Source organism: Anomaloglossus baeobatrachus, chromosome 1 (genome assembly GCF_048569485.1).
Source record: "Anomaloglossus baeobatrachus isolate aAnoBae1 chromosome 1, aAnoBae1.hap1, whole genome shotgun sequence".
NCBI lineage: Eukaryota > Metazoa > Chordata > Amphibia > Anura > Aromobatidae > Anomaloglossus > Anomaloglossus baeobatrachus.
In genome coordinates, this window is record NC_134353.1 from 640,764,200 (window position 1) to 640,780,814 (window position 16,615).

General features: G+C 40.7%; 2 protein-coding genes across 2 annotated transcripts in view; one reads left to right on the forward strand and one right to left on the reverse strand.

The window, feature by feature from the left end:
* LOC142296919 (M1-specific T cell receptor alpha chain-like) overlaps positions 1 to 16,615 on the reverse strand; it is a 713,655-nt gene that overhangs the window by 428,358 nt on the left and 268,682 nt on the right. The gene's annotated exons all lie outside the window — the stretch shown is intronic.
* The window catches only part of LOC142303431 (BDNF/NT-3 growth factors receptor-like), a 93,172-nt gene that overhangs the window by 29,441 nt on the left and 47,116 nt on the right, over positions 1 to 16,615 (forward strand). The window contains exons 6-8 of the mRNA XM_075344773.1: positions 10,706 to 10,842; positions 10,932 to 11,064; positions 14,503 to 14,802. Coding sequence (XP_075200888.1) covers positions 10,706 to 10,842; positions 10,932 to 11,064; positions 14,503 to 14,802 — 570 coding nt within the window. The remainder of the gene's footprint in view (positions 1 to 10,705; positions 10,843 to 10,931; positions 11,065 to 14,502; positions 14,803 to 16,615) is intronic.

Here is a 16,615-nt window from a genome sequence, read left to right on the forward strand (position 1 = left end):
GAGACAAAGATAAACCTGTACCAGAATGATGGGAAGAAAAAAGTTTGGAGAAGAAAGGGAACGGCACATGATCCAAGGCACACCACATCCTCTGTAAAACATGGTGGAGGCAACGTGATGGCATGGGCATGCATGGCTTTCAATGGCACTGGGTCACTTGTGTTTATTGATGACATAACAGCAGACAAGAGTAGCCGGATGAATTCTGAAGTGTACCGGGATATACTTTCAGCCCAGATTCAGCCAAATGCTGCAAAGTTGATCGGTCGGCGCTTCATAGTACAGATGGACAATGACCCCATGCATACAGCCAAAGCTACCCAGGAGTTCATGAGTGCAAAAAAGTGGAACATTCTGCAATGGCCAAGTCAATCACCAGATCTTAACCCAATTGAGCATGCATTTCACTTGCTCAAATCCAGACTTAAGATGGAAAGACCCACAAACAAGCAAGACCTGAAGGCTGCGGCTGTAAAGGCCTGGCAAAGCATTAAGAAGGAGGAAACCCAGCGTTTGGTGATGTCCATGGGTTCCAGACTTAAGGCAGTGATTGCCTCCAAAGGATTCGCAACAAAATATTGAAAATAAAAATATTTTGTTTGGGTTTGGTTTATTTGTCCAATTACTTTTGACCTCCTAAAATGTGGAGTGTTTGTAAAGAAATGTGTACAATTCCTACAATTTCTATCAGATATTTTTGTTCAAACCTTCAAATTAAACGTTACAATCTGCACTTGAATTCTGTTGTAGAGATTTCATTTCAAATCCAATGTGGTGGCATGCAGAGCCCAACTCGCGAAAATTGTGTCACTGTCCAAATATTTCTGGACCTAACTGTATTTACCAAAGTGACGTCACATCAAAGTAATCAAACGTAGCTATGATAAATCACTGTCAGAAGATTGTAATGAACATTGGAAAGCTCTGTAAACACTATTAATGTAGAGGAAAGGCGTGCAATTGGATTTTCTGGAGGTACCTTCTATATAATGTAATGCCATAAATGTATGTTCCTTTTCTACATACTGTATATTAGCCTACTGAAGGACAGACCACAGTGCAAATATTATATCATTATATGTAGTGTTGACAAAAATTCTAATTTTGGCCTGGATTATGGATTCACTTTGCATTTATTCAATGTAAATTCAATGTTCCTTAATATTATCTATGGTGTCTGTAGGGGTTAAAAAAGAAAAGACTAGCAATCTCACCCTGTCATTCACCTGTCCCGCCAATGCAACTCCCTTTTGGTCCTCTATTGGCTTCTTGAAATCACAATATCATAGCATGCATCGCTCAAGTCCAACTCAGTGTAAGAGGTGCCAGTGCAAAGAGGAAGAAGACCAGTAGAGGTGAGATGGTTGAGCGGCAATGTGAATAAATTGTGGACCCGATTCATCAAAGCTTTTACGCCAGTTTTGTGACGTAAAAATCTTTGAATAGTTGCATAGTTTTGGCACACCTTGCGGCTGTGCTCATATTATGTGACCTTTGGTGTTCTCACATAATTTTTGCCTAGTTCTTCCACAGTTGACAGAGTTTATTTGGGTCGAGGACGACCGCTGCTTGTCAAATCATGATGATTGGCGGCGTTGACTACCTCACAAATCTTACTCCTGCAGGGACTGGTAGAGGCATATACCTCTGTATGAATCAGGAGCATCTAACTCCACCTATCTCCTCCTCAAGAACGTTGTGAACAATCCCGGTCTTCATGTAACAAGATGAATGTTTATATCTTTTATACCCTTTTCTAGCCTTCTTCAATAAAGCAAAACAGCAAAAAAAATAATTTGGGCTATTACAATTTTTTTGCTAAATTCGAGACAAATTTGATTTGCTTTGAATGATTTGCTAATACAATGAAATTATGGTGCTTCTGGTAAGAACCATCTTTAAATACCTATATTTGCATCAATCAGAGGAAAATGAAATCTATGTGCTCAATCCTCAGAGAAATATGATACTGATTTGCTAAATGCTGAGAAGCAATTTCAATTGTATATTATTTTTTGTGTTTAATAATGATAGATAATTATATATGAAGCTGACTGATTTTCATTATTAATTAATTACTGCAAATAGGGGTACTTTACACGCTGCGACATCGCATCCGAAATATCATCAGGGTCACGTCGTTAGTGACGCACATCTGGCGCCAGAAACGACATCGCAATGTGTAAATCCTAGATGCGCCTATAAACGATCGCAAAAACGTCGAAAATAGATGATTTGTATAGTGTCGGTCATTTTCATAATGTCGGGTTGACCGCAGGTACGATGTTGTTTGTCATTCCTGCAGGTCCACACATCGCTGTGTGTAAACCCATAGGAGCGACAAACGTCTCCTTACCTGCGTCCCGACGGCAATGCAGAAGGGAGAAGGTGGGCGGGATGTTATGTCCCGCTCATCTCCGACCCTATGCTTCTATTGGCTGGCCGATTAGTGACGTCACTGTGACACCGCACGCACCTCCCCCTTGAAGGAAGGATAGTTCGGCAGTCACACCAACGTCGCCAGGTATGTGCGTGTGAAGCTGCCGTAGCGATAATGTTCACTACGGCAGCAATCACCACATATTGCTTGTGCGACGGGGCGGGTACTATGGCGCTGGACATCGCTAGCCGATGCTAGTGATGTCGCAACGTGCAAAGTACCCCTTAGATTGCAATGAATTAATTTATGCTGAACGTACTATTCCCCCTTTCTTTGACTACCCTGTCTATTCAATGTTAGAATCGTATATTGTAAATTTTTCTGTGTGTGGATACAATTAATGTGGATCAGTTCAGGTTTCACCTTTTTCTATGTATTCAGTATTTATTTATTTACTAAGCATTTGGCACTTTATGCACGTCTATTAGACCAAATTTTTCAAGAAAAAATAACTTATTGTAATTAACCTGACCTACTCCATATTACTCCCCACCATTTACATTCTGTTGGCATTCTATATATTGACCTTTTATATACCTTATTGTCACTTTTGTAACTCATATCAGGTGACCACTCCAGGGTTATTGTTTCACTGTGTATTTTTCTCCAATCCTTCTTATTTTCCTCGTTTTATTTTAAAAACTTTTTTCTTCAATAATAAAAATTATTGCTTTTACAATATGTGTTTCAGTATCTTCTTTGTAAACTACATTAAAGGTACAATAAACACAGAAAATCCACAAAAATATATATTTTTTCCCAGCATTTCCTTCTTTTTCATCTTATCTTGTCTTTTGTTACAATTAAAACAGATGAAATTATAAAAAAAATAATCACTCTGTGTGACTGTAGACTTCTGAAACCTCACACCGCTGTCAGGATTTTCCAGTAGCAGTGCTGGGAGTAGGCAGTCACGTGGCAGCATGTATTTGATTTGCATACATGCGGTCACTTGCAGACATGTGAATTGAGCAAGGCTGGAAATGTCTAGTGAGACTGTGGCTATGAGTATTCAAATCGCATGCTTGCGGTCGGATGACCACCTACTCCCGGTGCCAGCACTGGAGAGTCCTTACAGCATGCAGTGTGTGCACTGTTAGTTTCCACAAACCTGCAGTCACACCGAGTGTCTGGAGTCATTAAGCACAAGCATGGACAACCTCTTTATGTCAGCCATCAGCTGAAAATAGAACTGATGAGCAGGTGTTTAAGACTTTGATAGGTTCAGGGTTTCTACAAGACTGACTGACATTTGGCAGTATTGTCTGCATGATCCTGAAATAAACAGTGAGCTGAACTTGGTCAGTTTAAACGTTCATTTTTAGGCTTATAGTCCTTTAAACAATTATGGTAGGGCATTCTTATTACATACGGTAAGTTCTTCATAGAACATGTTTCGGTGTTCAAAAAGCACCACAATGCAAGTAGAAGATGACCACATCTTTATCTGATACTTAAACTGGCATTGGTATAAAGATTTTCGTTTTAGAGTTTTCACTGTAATAAAGTTTCAGATCTTTTTGAGACTGAAAGGTAACAGAGGTAGACTATACAACAAAAAGATTACACACGTGTGAAACAATTTCAGATGCCATTTACTAAGTTAGGAAGGTATGTAAAGTATAGGTCCTTTCAAGGGGAGGATTATGGGGTGACTGGGGTGGAGAAAGGGAGGGATCTCGATCTGTCCATGGAGTTGTTAATAGGGGAGAAAGCTTGGGCACCCTGTTGTACCTAGATTAATGGCATTAAAGAAACACTTAAAAGGGCTGTCCCCTTTCAGAAAATCTTGGTCCCCAGGTGCATTTAAAAAAACAAAACAAAAAAAACCCAAACAATTTTTACTCACCATTCTTCAGTCCAGTCCAGAGTTTCTATGTATAATATCTTATTCCAAGGCTTATAAATGGCAATATTCTTTTTGAAAGCAATTTCTATGAATCAATCTATTGGAACAGTTTAAAAAACAAACTACATCGGGCATCATTCAATTTCTTTACAAGCTCTGGCTAAAAGGAGTTGTACTCTTTGAGAACATCTTAGTCCCCGGGGGCAGTTAATTATAAAAACAATCAAACTGCATATTACTTACAATCCCTGGGTCGAGTACGTGCTCTCAGCCCTTGCTCCCGCTGTCCAATTTTGTCTGCAGTGCTTGTGTATCGCCCCTGTGGTTAGGTGCTACAGGGGAATACAGCACCTTAACATCAAGGTGCAGTGCCCTTTGGTCACAGGTGAAAGAGAGAGGAAATGCAGAGTCTTATATTATATTATTATATATTATATAGTCTTATATTATATTGAGTAACATTGACTCAGCAGCCCCTACCTTCATATTCCTGGGACTGTTTATATAGTAGGTCCATAGGGGGGTGGAGCCTAGCTGAGCGTGAGACACGACGTGGTTGCCAGGACGACTGGGTGACAGTTAGGGAGTTAACAGTCAGTCAGTAAGGAGTGACAAGAAGAGATGAGAGTAAATTGATGACTGAAAGAAGGGCTAGAAATAACATAGGCCTGACGTCCTGAGCGAGGGTACCCCAAAAGAAAAAAGAGACACTGGAAAAGGGGTAACCCAGACGGAAATGGGAAGCTTTAGGTCTGGCGAGAGCCGGCTGAAGAGTTCAGGTCGACACCGGTATAACGGGACCGAGGAGGTTTGTCAGGTTTATCCCCAAAACCATTGACCGTTAACCTGGGATCCTAAATAAGAGGAGTCCCGGTACCCTTCAAGAGTCTGACTACTAGCCCCAAGCCGAGTTCACTACGCTGTTGCGGGATAGATAAAGAAATCGTGCAGCATCAGACCCCTGGGAAAACCAGTGATGAGACTAATGAGTGGGTTAAAGAGGGAGTCACAGAGCCCTCAAAGCAGAGACCGAGAAAGAAACAAAGAAAGGTTACCTCAGAGAGAGACTCTGTCATCAAATCTCCTCCGAAACTTGTGACCATTGGCCTTCTGGTAACTGAACTGTTGCTGCTGTGAACTTTGCAAAACAAACCAGATGCCAGTAAAAAGGACTTGTTTAAGCTGATGTGGACTCGGTGTGTCGTCTCTCCGCTGTTCGACAGGACCCTGCGATGTCAGAGAAGAAGGCAGCCATCACCGCTCGGTCGCTTCCCTCCTGGTCAGCGCCACCTTGAGGTAAGAAATCTCCACCTGTGGGGAGCTGAGAGATCTTAAGCTGCCGTCACCATCACCTCAGAGTTCGGCCGCGGGCAGCGCTGGTATATCCCGCTTACCAAACACCACAGGTGGCGTCACGTATATCCCCAAAATCATCCCTGAACCCCATTCCACAGCCGCAGAGTGAGCGCCCAGGGCACGAAGCCGGGACCGACCACCTGTGATAACGCCATCGAGAGTAAAGTATCCGCAGTCCCGGCGCCAGAGTACCCTGACCGAAAACCCTGATGGTCGACTCACTTGCGTTATGTCAACAGCGCAGCAACCAATCAGTGACTTTAATGGCTCTAAGCATGGCAGTTCGTCTACACTAATTCTCTGCTGCACTGTCAGTGCGACGTCAGCACTGCAGCCAATACCAGACATCGGGAGCAGTGTCAGACAGATAGCGATGGACCCAGGGAATGTAAGTTAAACGTAGTTTGTTTGTTTTTATAATACACTGCCCCTGGAGACTAAATTAATTTCAATGAGGACAACTTTTAAGCCATTGCTTGTGAAGAGTGAGGCCCAATACAGTTAATTTTTTAAACTGTTACTATAGTTTTATTCATAGCCAAGAAAACAAAGAGTTTCCCATGGGTCTTTCACCCAATTTATGCCAAATTGACTGAATTCACACATCTATGCGATTTCATGCTCTATCACTCATGTTACGTCATTCATTGGCGTGTGAGCTTTGCCGGACCCAACTCAGACATATCTGCTTCTGTGTTGTGGATCATCGGTCTGCAAAAGAAAAAGGATAGGTGAATCCAGCCATATGCTGTAAGGTATGGTAAAATTAAAAAAAAAAAATCACTTCTGAGAAAAACACTTAATGTGGTAGAAGTTTTAGTTATATGAAATACTCTAAAAAATCGTCTCTTCTAAATGAGATACCAACCATGCCAAGGGATAACAGCATCTGAATGGTATCTGAAGCCCTGTGCTCAGATCTGGTCAGGATTTTGCATGTTAAACAATTTCGCCGATTTGCTACATTGTAAAATTCATTGGGAGAATCAATTCCCTTTTTTACTTATGAATTTGCCATAAGCAAAGTACAAATGTGTTAAATTGTTTCGCCAATGTACAGTGAATTGGCAAAAAGAAAATCATGAAAAGTTTTTCCTCACCTCAGACAATGAGCCTGAACTTTACTCATACAAAATATTGATATTTAGAAGCCTTAAGGGGGCTTTACACGGTAGCGATATCGGTACCGATATCGCTATCGTGCGTACCCGCCCCCATCGTTTGTGCGACACGGGCATATCGCTGCCCTTCACGCACAAAATTGCGCTCCCCCGTCACACGGCTTACCTGCCCTGCGACGTTGCTCTGGCAGCCGATCCGCCTCCTTTCTAAGGGGGCGGGTCGTTCGGCGTCACAGCGACGTCACACGGCAGGCGTCCAATAGAAGCGGAGGGGCGGAGATGAGCGGGACATGAACATCCCGCCCACCCCCTTCCTTCCGCATAGCCGGTGGAGGCAGGTAAGGACATGTTCCTCGTTCCTGCGGTGTCACACACAGTGATGTGTGCTGCCGCAGGAGCGACGAACAACATCGCTAATGAGAAATAAACGATTTTTGGTTTTAGGATGAGCTCTCCACAGCAAACGATTTTTGCCACTTTTGTGATCGTTTTAGATCGCACAAAACTATTACATGCTACGATATCTTTAATGACGCCGGATGTGCGTCACAAACAACGTGACCCCGACGATAAAACATTAACAATATCGTAGTGTGTAAAGCCCCCTTAAGAATAAGATTTCCCTTTGTATTAAACATCTTAGATAAAGAAGAGAACACATCTGTTTCTAAAGAATGAATCTGCAAAGGGAGGACATGGTTGTTTCTAAAGGGTTAATCTAGAAGAGAAAATAGCTGCTTGTAAAGGGGAAGGGCGGCTTTGCATGTTGCGACATCGCAAGCCGATGCTGCTATGTTGCACGTGATAGTCCCCGCCCCCGTCGCAGGTACAATATCGTGTGATAGCTGGCGTAGCGAACATTATCGCTACGCCAGCTTCACATGCACTCACCTGCCCTGCGACCGTCGCTCTGGCCGGCGACCCGCCTCCTTCCTAAGGGGGCGGGTCGTGCGGCATCATAGCGATGTCACACGGCAGGCGGCCAATAGCAGCGGAGGGGCGGAGATGAGCAGGATGTAAACATCCCGTCCACCTCCTTCCTTCCGCATATCCTACGGAAGCCGCGGTGACGCCGGTAGGAGATGTTCCTCGCTCCTGCAACTTCACACACAGTGATGTGTTCTGCCGCAGGAGCGAGGAACAACATCGGGCCGTCGCGTCAGCGTAATTATGGATTACGCCGACGCTGCACTGACGATACGATTACGACGATTTTGCGCTCGTTAATCGTATCATCTAGGCTTTACACACTACGATGTCGCATGCGATGCCGGATGTGCGTCACTTTCAATTTGACCCCACCGACATCGCACCTGCGATGTCGTAGAGTGCAAAGCCCGCCTTACTCTAATAGGAAACTACTTCTGAAGAGCTTATCTGATTCTCATTAGAAACAAGCTAGATACACTCTTTCTTCTAGTCCTCTCCTCCCTCCTGCTGCTTCATTATACTCAGGATGTTATCTTACATTGTTGCATCATATATATATATATATATATATATATATATATATATATATATATATGTAGTAGGATGAAGGATAGGCAGCAAAGATGTCCCCTCAGTTTAGATAGTCTCCCCATACAAAGTAGTATCTTCCAACTCAAAGGCATGAAGTCTCACAATCTCTTAAGACAGACAGTGGAGAACCCAACTTCAGCCAGATTCTGCTTCCTACTCTTAAATGCCCAGAGCTTTATTACTGAATTAGGAAATATTTTTCTTTTCCTAAATATAAATATTTGATAAAGAGAAAATATAGGTTTTCTTTGACTTTATGGAATTTCCCAGAAGGTGAGTGGTCTCCTTTAATGTATTTTTAAGCTGCTGCTATATTTTACTTGGTAGCCAGGAAGACAGTAGGAATGAGTGTAAAGAAACCATGAATTTGATTTACTTTTGGACAGGTCCTCCAGGTATGACCATGTGCCCAAAGGTTTGACACCTATGAGACTAATTAGGTGAATAACTTGAGAACTTTTCCAGCCATCCGGAAAGAAATTAGATACCAGCACATTACCTTTTTTTATTGCTTGCTTTGATTAAAACAGTATTTAGGAGGGAGTCAGAGGCAGTAGAAACTTAGGGTAACGGGAAATCGAGTAAAATAGAGTTGTTAACTTAATCCTCAACAAAATACCCAATTTCTGAAGTGACGTTATAGGACATGCAGTATGTTCATTTTTAAGATATTAAGTAAAAGGAATCTCAATGTAATAGAATTTTAGAAAAGTGTAAATGAATCCAGCCATATTCATAAAGTATATAGTATAATCTATTCTAAAAACATAGAGAACACTGTATGTGTGGTTCTTACTGTATATAGGTTATAAACCTAAGATTACTAATGTAAGGATCCAAATAGACCAAAAAAATGGAAAAAAAATCCCTAAAATTTCTTTAAGTTCTGTTAAAATAATCAGACATGTCAAATAAGTGTACCCTATTGCATTTAAAAAGAGGAGGTAGACATGATATGGATAGAAATGGGTAACGCAGATATCTATATGGTAGTTGTTAGACCAAGTAATGTTACAACCCCAAATTCAAAGAGGAGTAGGTGTTCTCTCCCTCAACACATGGCCCTTACCTAGCAGCAGAGGTTTAACACCCTAGTTTCTTTGGTGCCCCTGCTCCATGTCAGCTGTCCCTATATACAGCTCTGGCAAAAATTAAGAGACCAATGCAAAATTGTCAATTTTTCTGATTTTTTTTCTTTATATGTATATTTTTGAGTAAAATGTAAATTGTTCTTTTATTCTATAAACTACTGACAACGTCTATGAATTTCCAAGCAATAAATTTTGTATTTATTTTCTGAAAATGAGATGGTCAAAATAACAAAACAATGCATTGCTTTCAGACCTCAAATAATGCAAAGAAAATAAGTTCATAATCCTTTAGAAACAACAATACTAATATTTTACCTCAGGAAGAGTTCAGAAATCAATATTTTGTGGAATAACCATGATTTTTACTCACAGCTTTCATGCGTCTTGGCATGCTTTCACACTGCTTTTGGGTGACCTTATGCCACTCCTGGTGCAAAAATGTAAGCAGTTCTTTGTTTGATGGCTTGTGACTATCCATCTTCATCTTGATTACTTTCCAGAGGTTTTCAATGGGGTTCAGGTCTGGAGAGTGGGCTGGCCATGACAGGGTTTTGATGTGGTGGTCCTTCTTCCACACATTGATTGACCTAGCTGTGTAGCATGGTGCATTGTCCTGCTGAAAAAACAGTCCTCACAGTTGGGGTACATTGCCTGAGCAGAAGGAAGCAACTGTTTTTCCAGGATAACCTTGTATGCGGCTTGATTCATACGTCCTTCGCAAAGTTTTATCTGCCCAATTCGTGCCTTGCTGAAGCATCCTCAGATCATCACTGATCCTCCACCAAATTTCACAGTGGGTGCAAGACACTGCGGCTTGTACGCCTCTCCAGGTCTCCGTCTAACCATTAGGTGACCAGGTGTTGGGCAAAGCTGAAAATTAGACTCATCAGAGAATATTAGCTTACTCCAGTCCTCTATGATCCAATTGGGCAGATTAAATTTTGCGAAGTACATATGAGTCAAGCCGCATACAAGGTTATCCTGGAAAATGACCAATAGATATAGGATCTTTGTAAAATATTTACTCTGTGCAATTTTCTTGCCACCTTCTTCTTACAGTGCTGATTTAATTGAACATATTTCTTCTCTCTTGATCTGCAGTAAAGACTTTATTGCAGATCCTCTAGAATATAAAGTGACATAATTTCACCAAATATAATTGTTTGAAATGTGAAACTGCTGAAATATTATAGCATTACATTTATAACTGTATGTCAGAAGTATAGATGTTAATGATAAGCTCCCTTGTAATATGTTGAATTGTAGTTTCTTGTTTATAACTACTAGCCTTGGTTCTGAACTCGTAGACCTGTTTTGTCTTCCTCAGTTGTGCCTAAAGTTAATACAAGTGTAGAAGAACTAACAGTCCTGGCTGGTACCAGTTCCATAGTGTACTGTGAAGCCACCGGACTACCGGAACCCAATGTTTCCTGGGATATTTCTCAGATTAAGTCTAATACTTCGGTAAGCACTAGCAACAAAGACACATAGTCTTGTACATTCTATCAAGCTGTGCAAAAATGTCATTATTATTATTCTTGTATCTTTTTCAGCTACAGACTGTAAAGCATGGCGCTTACCTCACATTGAAGAATGTGACATCACTCGACAACACAAAAACTCTTGTTTGTTTGGCTGAAAATGTAGTGGGTGAAGAGAAAGTATTTGTGGAGCTCAATGTACATTGTAAGTAAGGGCTTGTTAGAGACCAGTCACCAGGTTTTTGCTGCTTTATCTGAGAGCAGCATGATGTATGGCCAGAGACTTTGACTCCAGCGATTATGGATGATCGAATACCTCAAATATTCAGCAACGCCTATATTTGCCGAATAGGTCACCGCTATTTGACTATTTGCGAATATTCAATGCACAATGTAACTCTATGGGAAACTTGAATAGTTGCCGAATAGCAACTATTCCGGCTTCCCATAGACTTACATTGCGCATCGAATATTCACATAGCGGCAAACTATTCAACGGAATAGTGCAGAATATTTGTGATATTCGATCATCCCTACCAGCGATGTATCTTTTACTGGGCTGCTTGCTGTCGGTTTAACAAAGTCACTGATTTATTTACTGCAGATCTAGCAGTTCTCTGAATGTTGAGCTCTGTATAACCTTACCACCATCACTGATTGGCAGTTTTATGTCCATATAAAGAGTACACAAAAAGCTGTTATCAGTTTTGGAGGTGGGGTTATACAGAGCTAATAAATAGGGAAGACTACCTAGCAGCAGGTTTACTATTCCTTTACTGATAATCTCTTGTTGATAAAATAGTGATTTTATCAAAACTACAACAAGCAGCCCAGTAAGGGCACATTGCTGGAATAAGGATCTCTGTCTCTACATCATGCTGCTCTTATATTAGGAGGAAAAAAACTGGTTTCAAATTCTCATTAATGTTTTCATGTGAAATTCTGAGTAGAAATACAGTCATATGAAAAAGTTTGGGCACCCCTATTAATGTTAACCTTTTTTCTTTATAACAATTTGGGTTTTTGCAACAGCTATTTCAGTTTCATATATCTAATAACTGATGGACTGAGTAATATTTCTGGATTGAAATGAGGTTTATTGTACTAACAGAAAATGTGCAATCCACAATTAAACAAAATTTGACTGCTGCAAAAGTATGGGCACCTCAACATAAAAGGGACATTAATATTTTGTAGCTCCTCCTTTTGCAAAAATAACAGCCTCTAGTCGCTTCCTGTAACTTTTAATGAGTTTCTGGATCCTGGATGAAGATATATTTGACCATTCCTGTTTACAAAACAATTCCAGTTCAGTTAAGTTTGATGGTCACTGAGCATGGACCGCACGCTTCAAATCATCCCACAGATATTCAATGATATTCAGGTCTGGGGACTGGGATGGCCATTCCAGAACATTGTAATTGTTACTCTGCATGAATGCCTGAGTAGATTTCGATCGGTGTTTTGGATCATTGTCTTGCTGAAATATCCATCCCCTGTGTAACTTCAACTTCGTCACTGATTCTTGCAGATTATTGTCAAGAATCTGCTGACATTGAGTTGAATCCATGCGACCCTCAACTTTAACAAGATTCCCGGTGCCGGCATTGGCCACACAGCCCCAAAGCATGATGGAACCTCCACCAAATTTTACTGTGGATAGCAAGTGCTTTTCTTGGAATGCCGTGTTTTTTTTGCCTCCATGCATAACGCCTTTTTGTATGACCAAACAACTCAATCTTTGTTTCATCAGTCCACAGGACCTTCTTCCAAAATGTAACTGGCTTGTCTAAATGTGCTTTTGCATACCTCAGGCAACTCTGTTTGTGGCGTGCTTGCAAAAACGGCTTCTTTCGCATCACTCTCGCATACAGCTTCTCCTTGTGCAACGTGTGCTGTATTGTTGATCGATGCCCATTGACACCATCTGCAACAAGATGATGCCGCAGGTCTTTGGAGGTGGTCTGTGGATTGTCCTTGACTGTTCTCACCATTCTTCTTCTCTGCCTTTCTGATATTTTTCTTGGCCTGCCACTTCTGGGCTTAACAAGAACTGTACCTGTGTTCTTCCATTTCCTTACTATGTTCCTCACAGTGGAAACTGGCAGTTTAAATCTCTGAGACAACTTTTTGTATCCTTCCCCTGAACAACTATGTTGAATAATCTTTGTTTTCAGATCATTTGAGAGTTGTTTTGAGTAGCCCATGATGCCACTCTTCATAGGAGATTCAAATAGGAGAACAACTTGCAAGTGGCCACCTTAAATACCTTTTCTCATGATTGGATACACCTGCCTATGAAGTTCAAAGCTCAATGAGGTTACAAAACCAATTTAGTGGTCTAGTAAGTCAGTAAAAAGTAGTTAGGAGTGTTCAAATCAAGAAATTGATAAGGGTGCCCATACTTTTGCACCAGTCAAATTTTGTTCAAATGCGGATTGCACATTTTCTGTTAGTACAATAAACCTCATTTCAATCCAGAAATATTACTCAGTCCATCAGTTATTAGATATATGAAACTGAAATAGCTGTTGCAAAAACCCAAATTGTTATAAAGAAAAAAGTTTAACATTAATAGGGGTGCCCAAACATTTTCATATGACTGTATATATTTCTTCTGAAGACATTTTTACTGAATATACAGTATGAGTATGACCATTACACAACATAACAGAGGTTCTTAAGTCTTTCTCTATGCTTTAGCTATACATTTTACACTACTTTCAACAAATGTTTATGGTACATGACATAAGCCATTGTCAGATATCATTTGATGGATTCTAGATATTAAAAGCATAAAAAGTTAAATCCAAGATATGGCACCTACCTTAAAATTAGCTGTCTGTGATGTGGTTTTGATACTTGTTCCAAACATCTAAATGGTTGTGAACACATTTGATTGACCTACAAGGTCTCATTACTAAATGGTTGTGGACACATTTGATTTACCCACAAGGTCTCATTACTGAATGGTTGTCTGCACATTCAATAGACCCACAAGGTCTCATTACCGAATGGTTGTGGACACATTCTATAGACCCACAAAGTCTCATTACCAAATGTGTTGTGGAGAAATTTCATAGACATCCAAGGTCTCATTATCAAATAGTTGTGGATATATTTGATAGACCCACAAGGTCTCATTACCGAATGGTTGTGGACACATTCTATAGACCCACAAGATCTCATTACCAAATGGGTTGTAGAGAAATTCGATAGGCATACAATGTCTCATTATCGAATAGTTGTGGACACATTTCATAGACCCACAAGGTCTCATTGATGCTCAGCTTATATGCTACTGTTTAGAGGAGAAGATGTTCAGTGTTTGCTACAATTGCACCTATTCAATACATCATTATATAATGTGATATATTTTTCATTTTTGTCGTGGTGTGATTGGCATTTTAGTGCTTTATGGTGACAATTGAAATCTTACAACTTTCCTATACTACGAAGCAGCTGTCCTGCTCATATTGATCAGGATGGCTGTCAAAGAACAGCTTTGATCTAAGTAGATGAAAGGCACGTGCAATTTTCAAAAACTAAAAATGTTTCTGCTTTGCCTGTTATTTTTTACTATATGTGAGTGTTATGTTGTGCAATTACAAGCAACAAAGACAAATGCGGCTGTTTATTTCAGTTCCTCCAAAGATCACGCTACTCGACTACCCTATTTTGGACCACTTCTGGAGTATTCCTTTCAGCGTGAGAGGTAACCCAGTTCCCAAGCTACGGTGGTTTTATGACGGATATGTTCTAAATGATAGAGATTTGACTAAAATTCATTGGTCAAACAACATCTTGAGTGAACAGTATGGCAGTCTTCAACTTCATAGTTCAATATATCTGAACAATGGGAATTATACTTTACAAGCACAAAATGAATATGGGAAGGATGAGCGCACAATTAAGGCAAAGTTTCCGGAAAATCCTGGTGATGGTAAGTACATTTGCCTTTTATTTTTGTGATCTTTCAGTCTTAGATACCTGCCTAATGTTTATGACATAGCACACACAATATGTTAGAAAAAAGTTTACTCTTTTTGGCAAATCAAAATGTAACTTGAAATACACAAATTTCAAACTATCAAATAAAACATTAATAATATTAATGGCCTGTTTATTTAAACATCTGCAAATATTCTTAGAAAAATTTCAGAATTTTAACTTCTTATTGTAACGGCAATACAGTCATATGAAAAAGTTTGGGCACCCCTATTAATGTTAACCTTTTTTCTTTATAATAATTTGGGGTTTTGCAACAGCTATTTCAGTTTCATATATCTAATAACTGATGGACTGAGTAATATTTCTGAATTAAAATGAGGTTTATTGTACTAACAGAAAATGTGCAATCCGCATTTAAACAAAATTTGACCGCTGCAAAAGTATGGGCACCTCAACATAAAAGTGACATTAATATTTTGTAGCTCCTCCTATTGCAAAAATAACAACCTCTAGTCGCTTCCTGTAACTTTTAATGAGTTCCTGGATGAAGGTATATTTGACCATTCCTGTTTACAAAACAATTCCAGTTCAGTTAAGTTTGATGGTCGCCGAGCATGGACAGCACGCTTCAAATCATCCCACAGATTTTCAATGATATTCAGGTCTGAGGACTAGGATGGCCAGCCCTGCTCACTTAGTATGCGTCATGCACGCCGGTTTCAGAAGAAGGAGGACAAAGATGGCTGAAAGAGGAGGCACCGGTCCCGGAGAACGGCGCCACACATCTGACCAATTTGCTTTGCACCAACCCCCTAGGTGAGTATTATAAAGTGTTTTTTATGTTCTACAAAGCGACTTGGGCTCTGATATACAGCATGTTAAAATGCTGTATATAAGAGCCCACTGGTGGTGGCCGCAGCTTATAGTCACCAAATCTGGGGCAAGGTTCCCTTTAAAATGTACTTTTTATTTTATTTATTTCTTCTCTCCATTACGAAGTTTTGAATAGGTATTACCAAAGATTTCTCTCTTTGGGCAAGTACTTCTTCCACTGCATGAGGTTGTCCAATCATAAGCAATCGCAAAACACAAGGAGGATAAGAGAACACACTCTCCCATCCTCATAGATCTCCACAATTACTATGTAAAGATAAAGCAGAACTTAGTTATGTATCATTACATTATTTCCTATGTGTGTTTCTGCCTGCTTATGCCTGGCCAACCTTATGCAGGAGAAGAAGTACATGTGTTTCAACGCTCTCCGCACGCCTTCTCTCTTTGCACAATTGTACAAAATTGCACTAAAGGCCGCTTAACACGCAAAGACATCGCTAGCGAGATGTCGTTGGGGTCACGGAATTCGTGATGCACATCCAGCCTCGTTAGCAACGTTGTTGCGTGTGAAACGCACGAACGACCGTTAATGATCAAAATGACTAACCTAATCGTGATTGTTAACACATCGTTCCTTTCCTGATTATCGTTGCTGTTGCAGGACGCAGGGTGTTCGTTGTTCCTGCGGCAGCACACATCGCTACGTGTGACACCGCAGGAACGAGGAACATCACCGTACCTGCGGCTGCCTGCAATGAGGAAGGAAGGAGGTGGGCGGGATGTTCGGCCCGTTCATCTCCGCGCCTCCGCTTCTATTGGACGGCCGCTTAGTAACGCTGCTATGACGCCGCACGAACCGCCCTCTTAGAAAGGATGCGGTTCGCCGGCCACAGTGACGTCGCTAGGCAAGTAAGTATGTGTGACGGGTGTAAGCGATGTTGTGCACCACGGGCAGCGATTTGCCCATGACG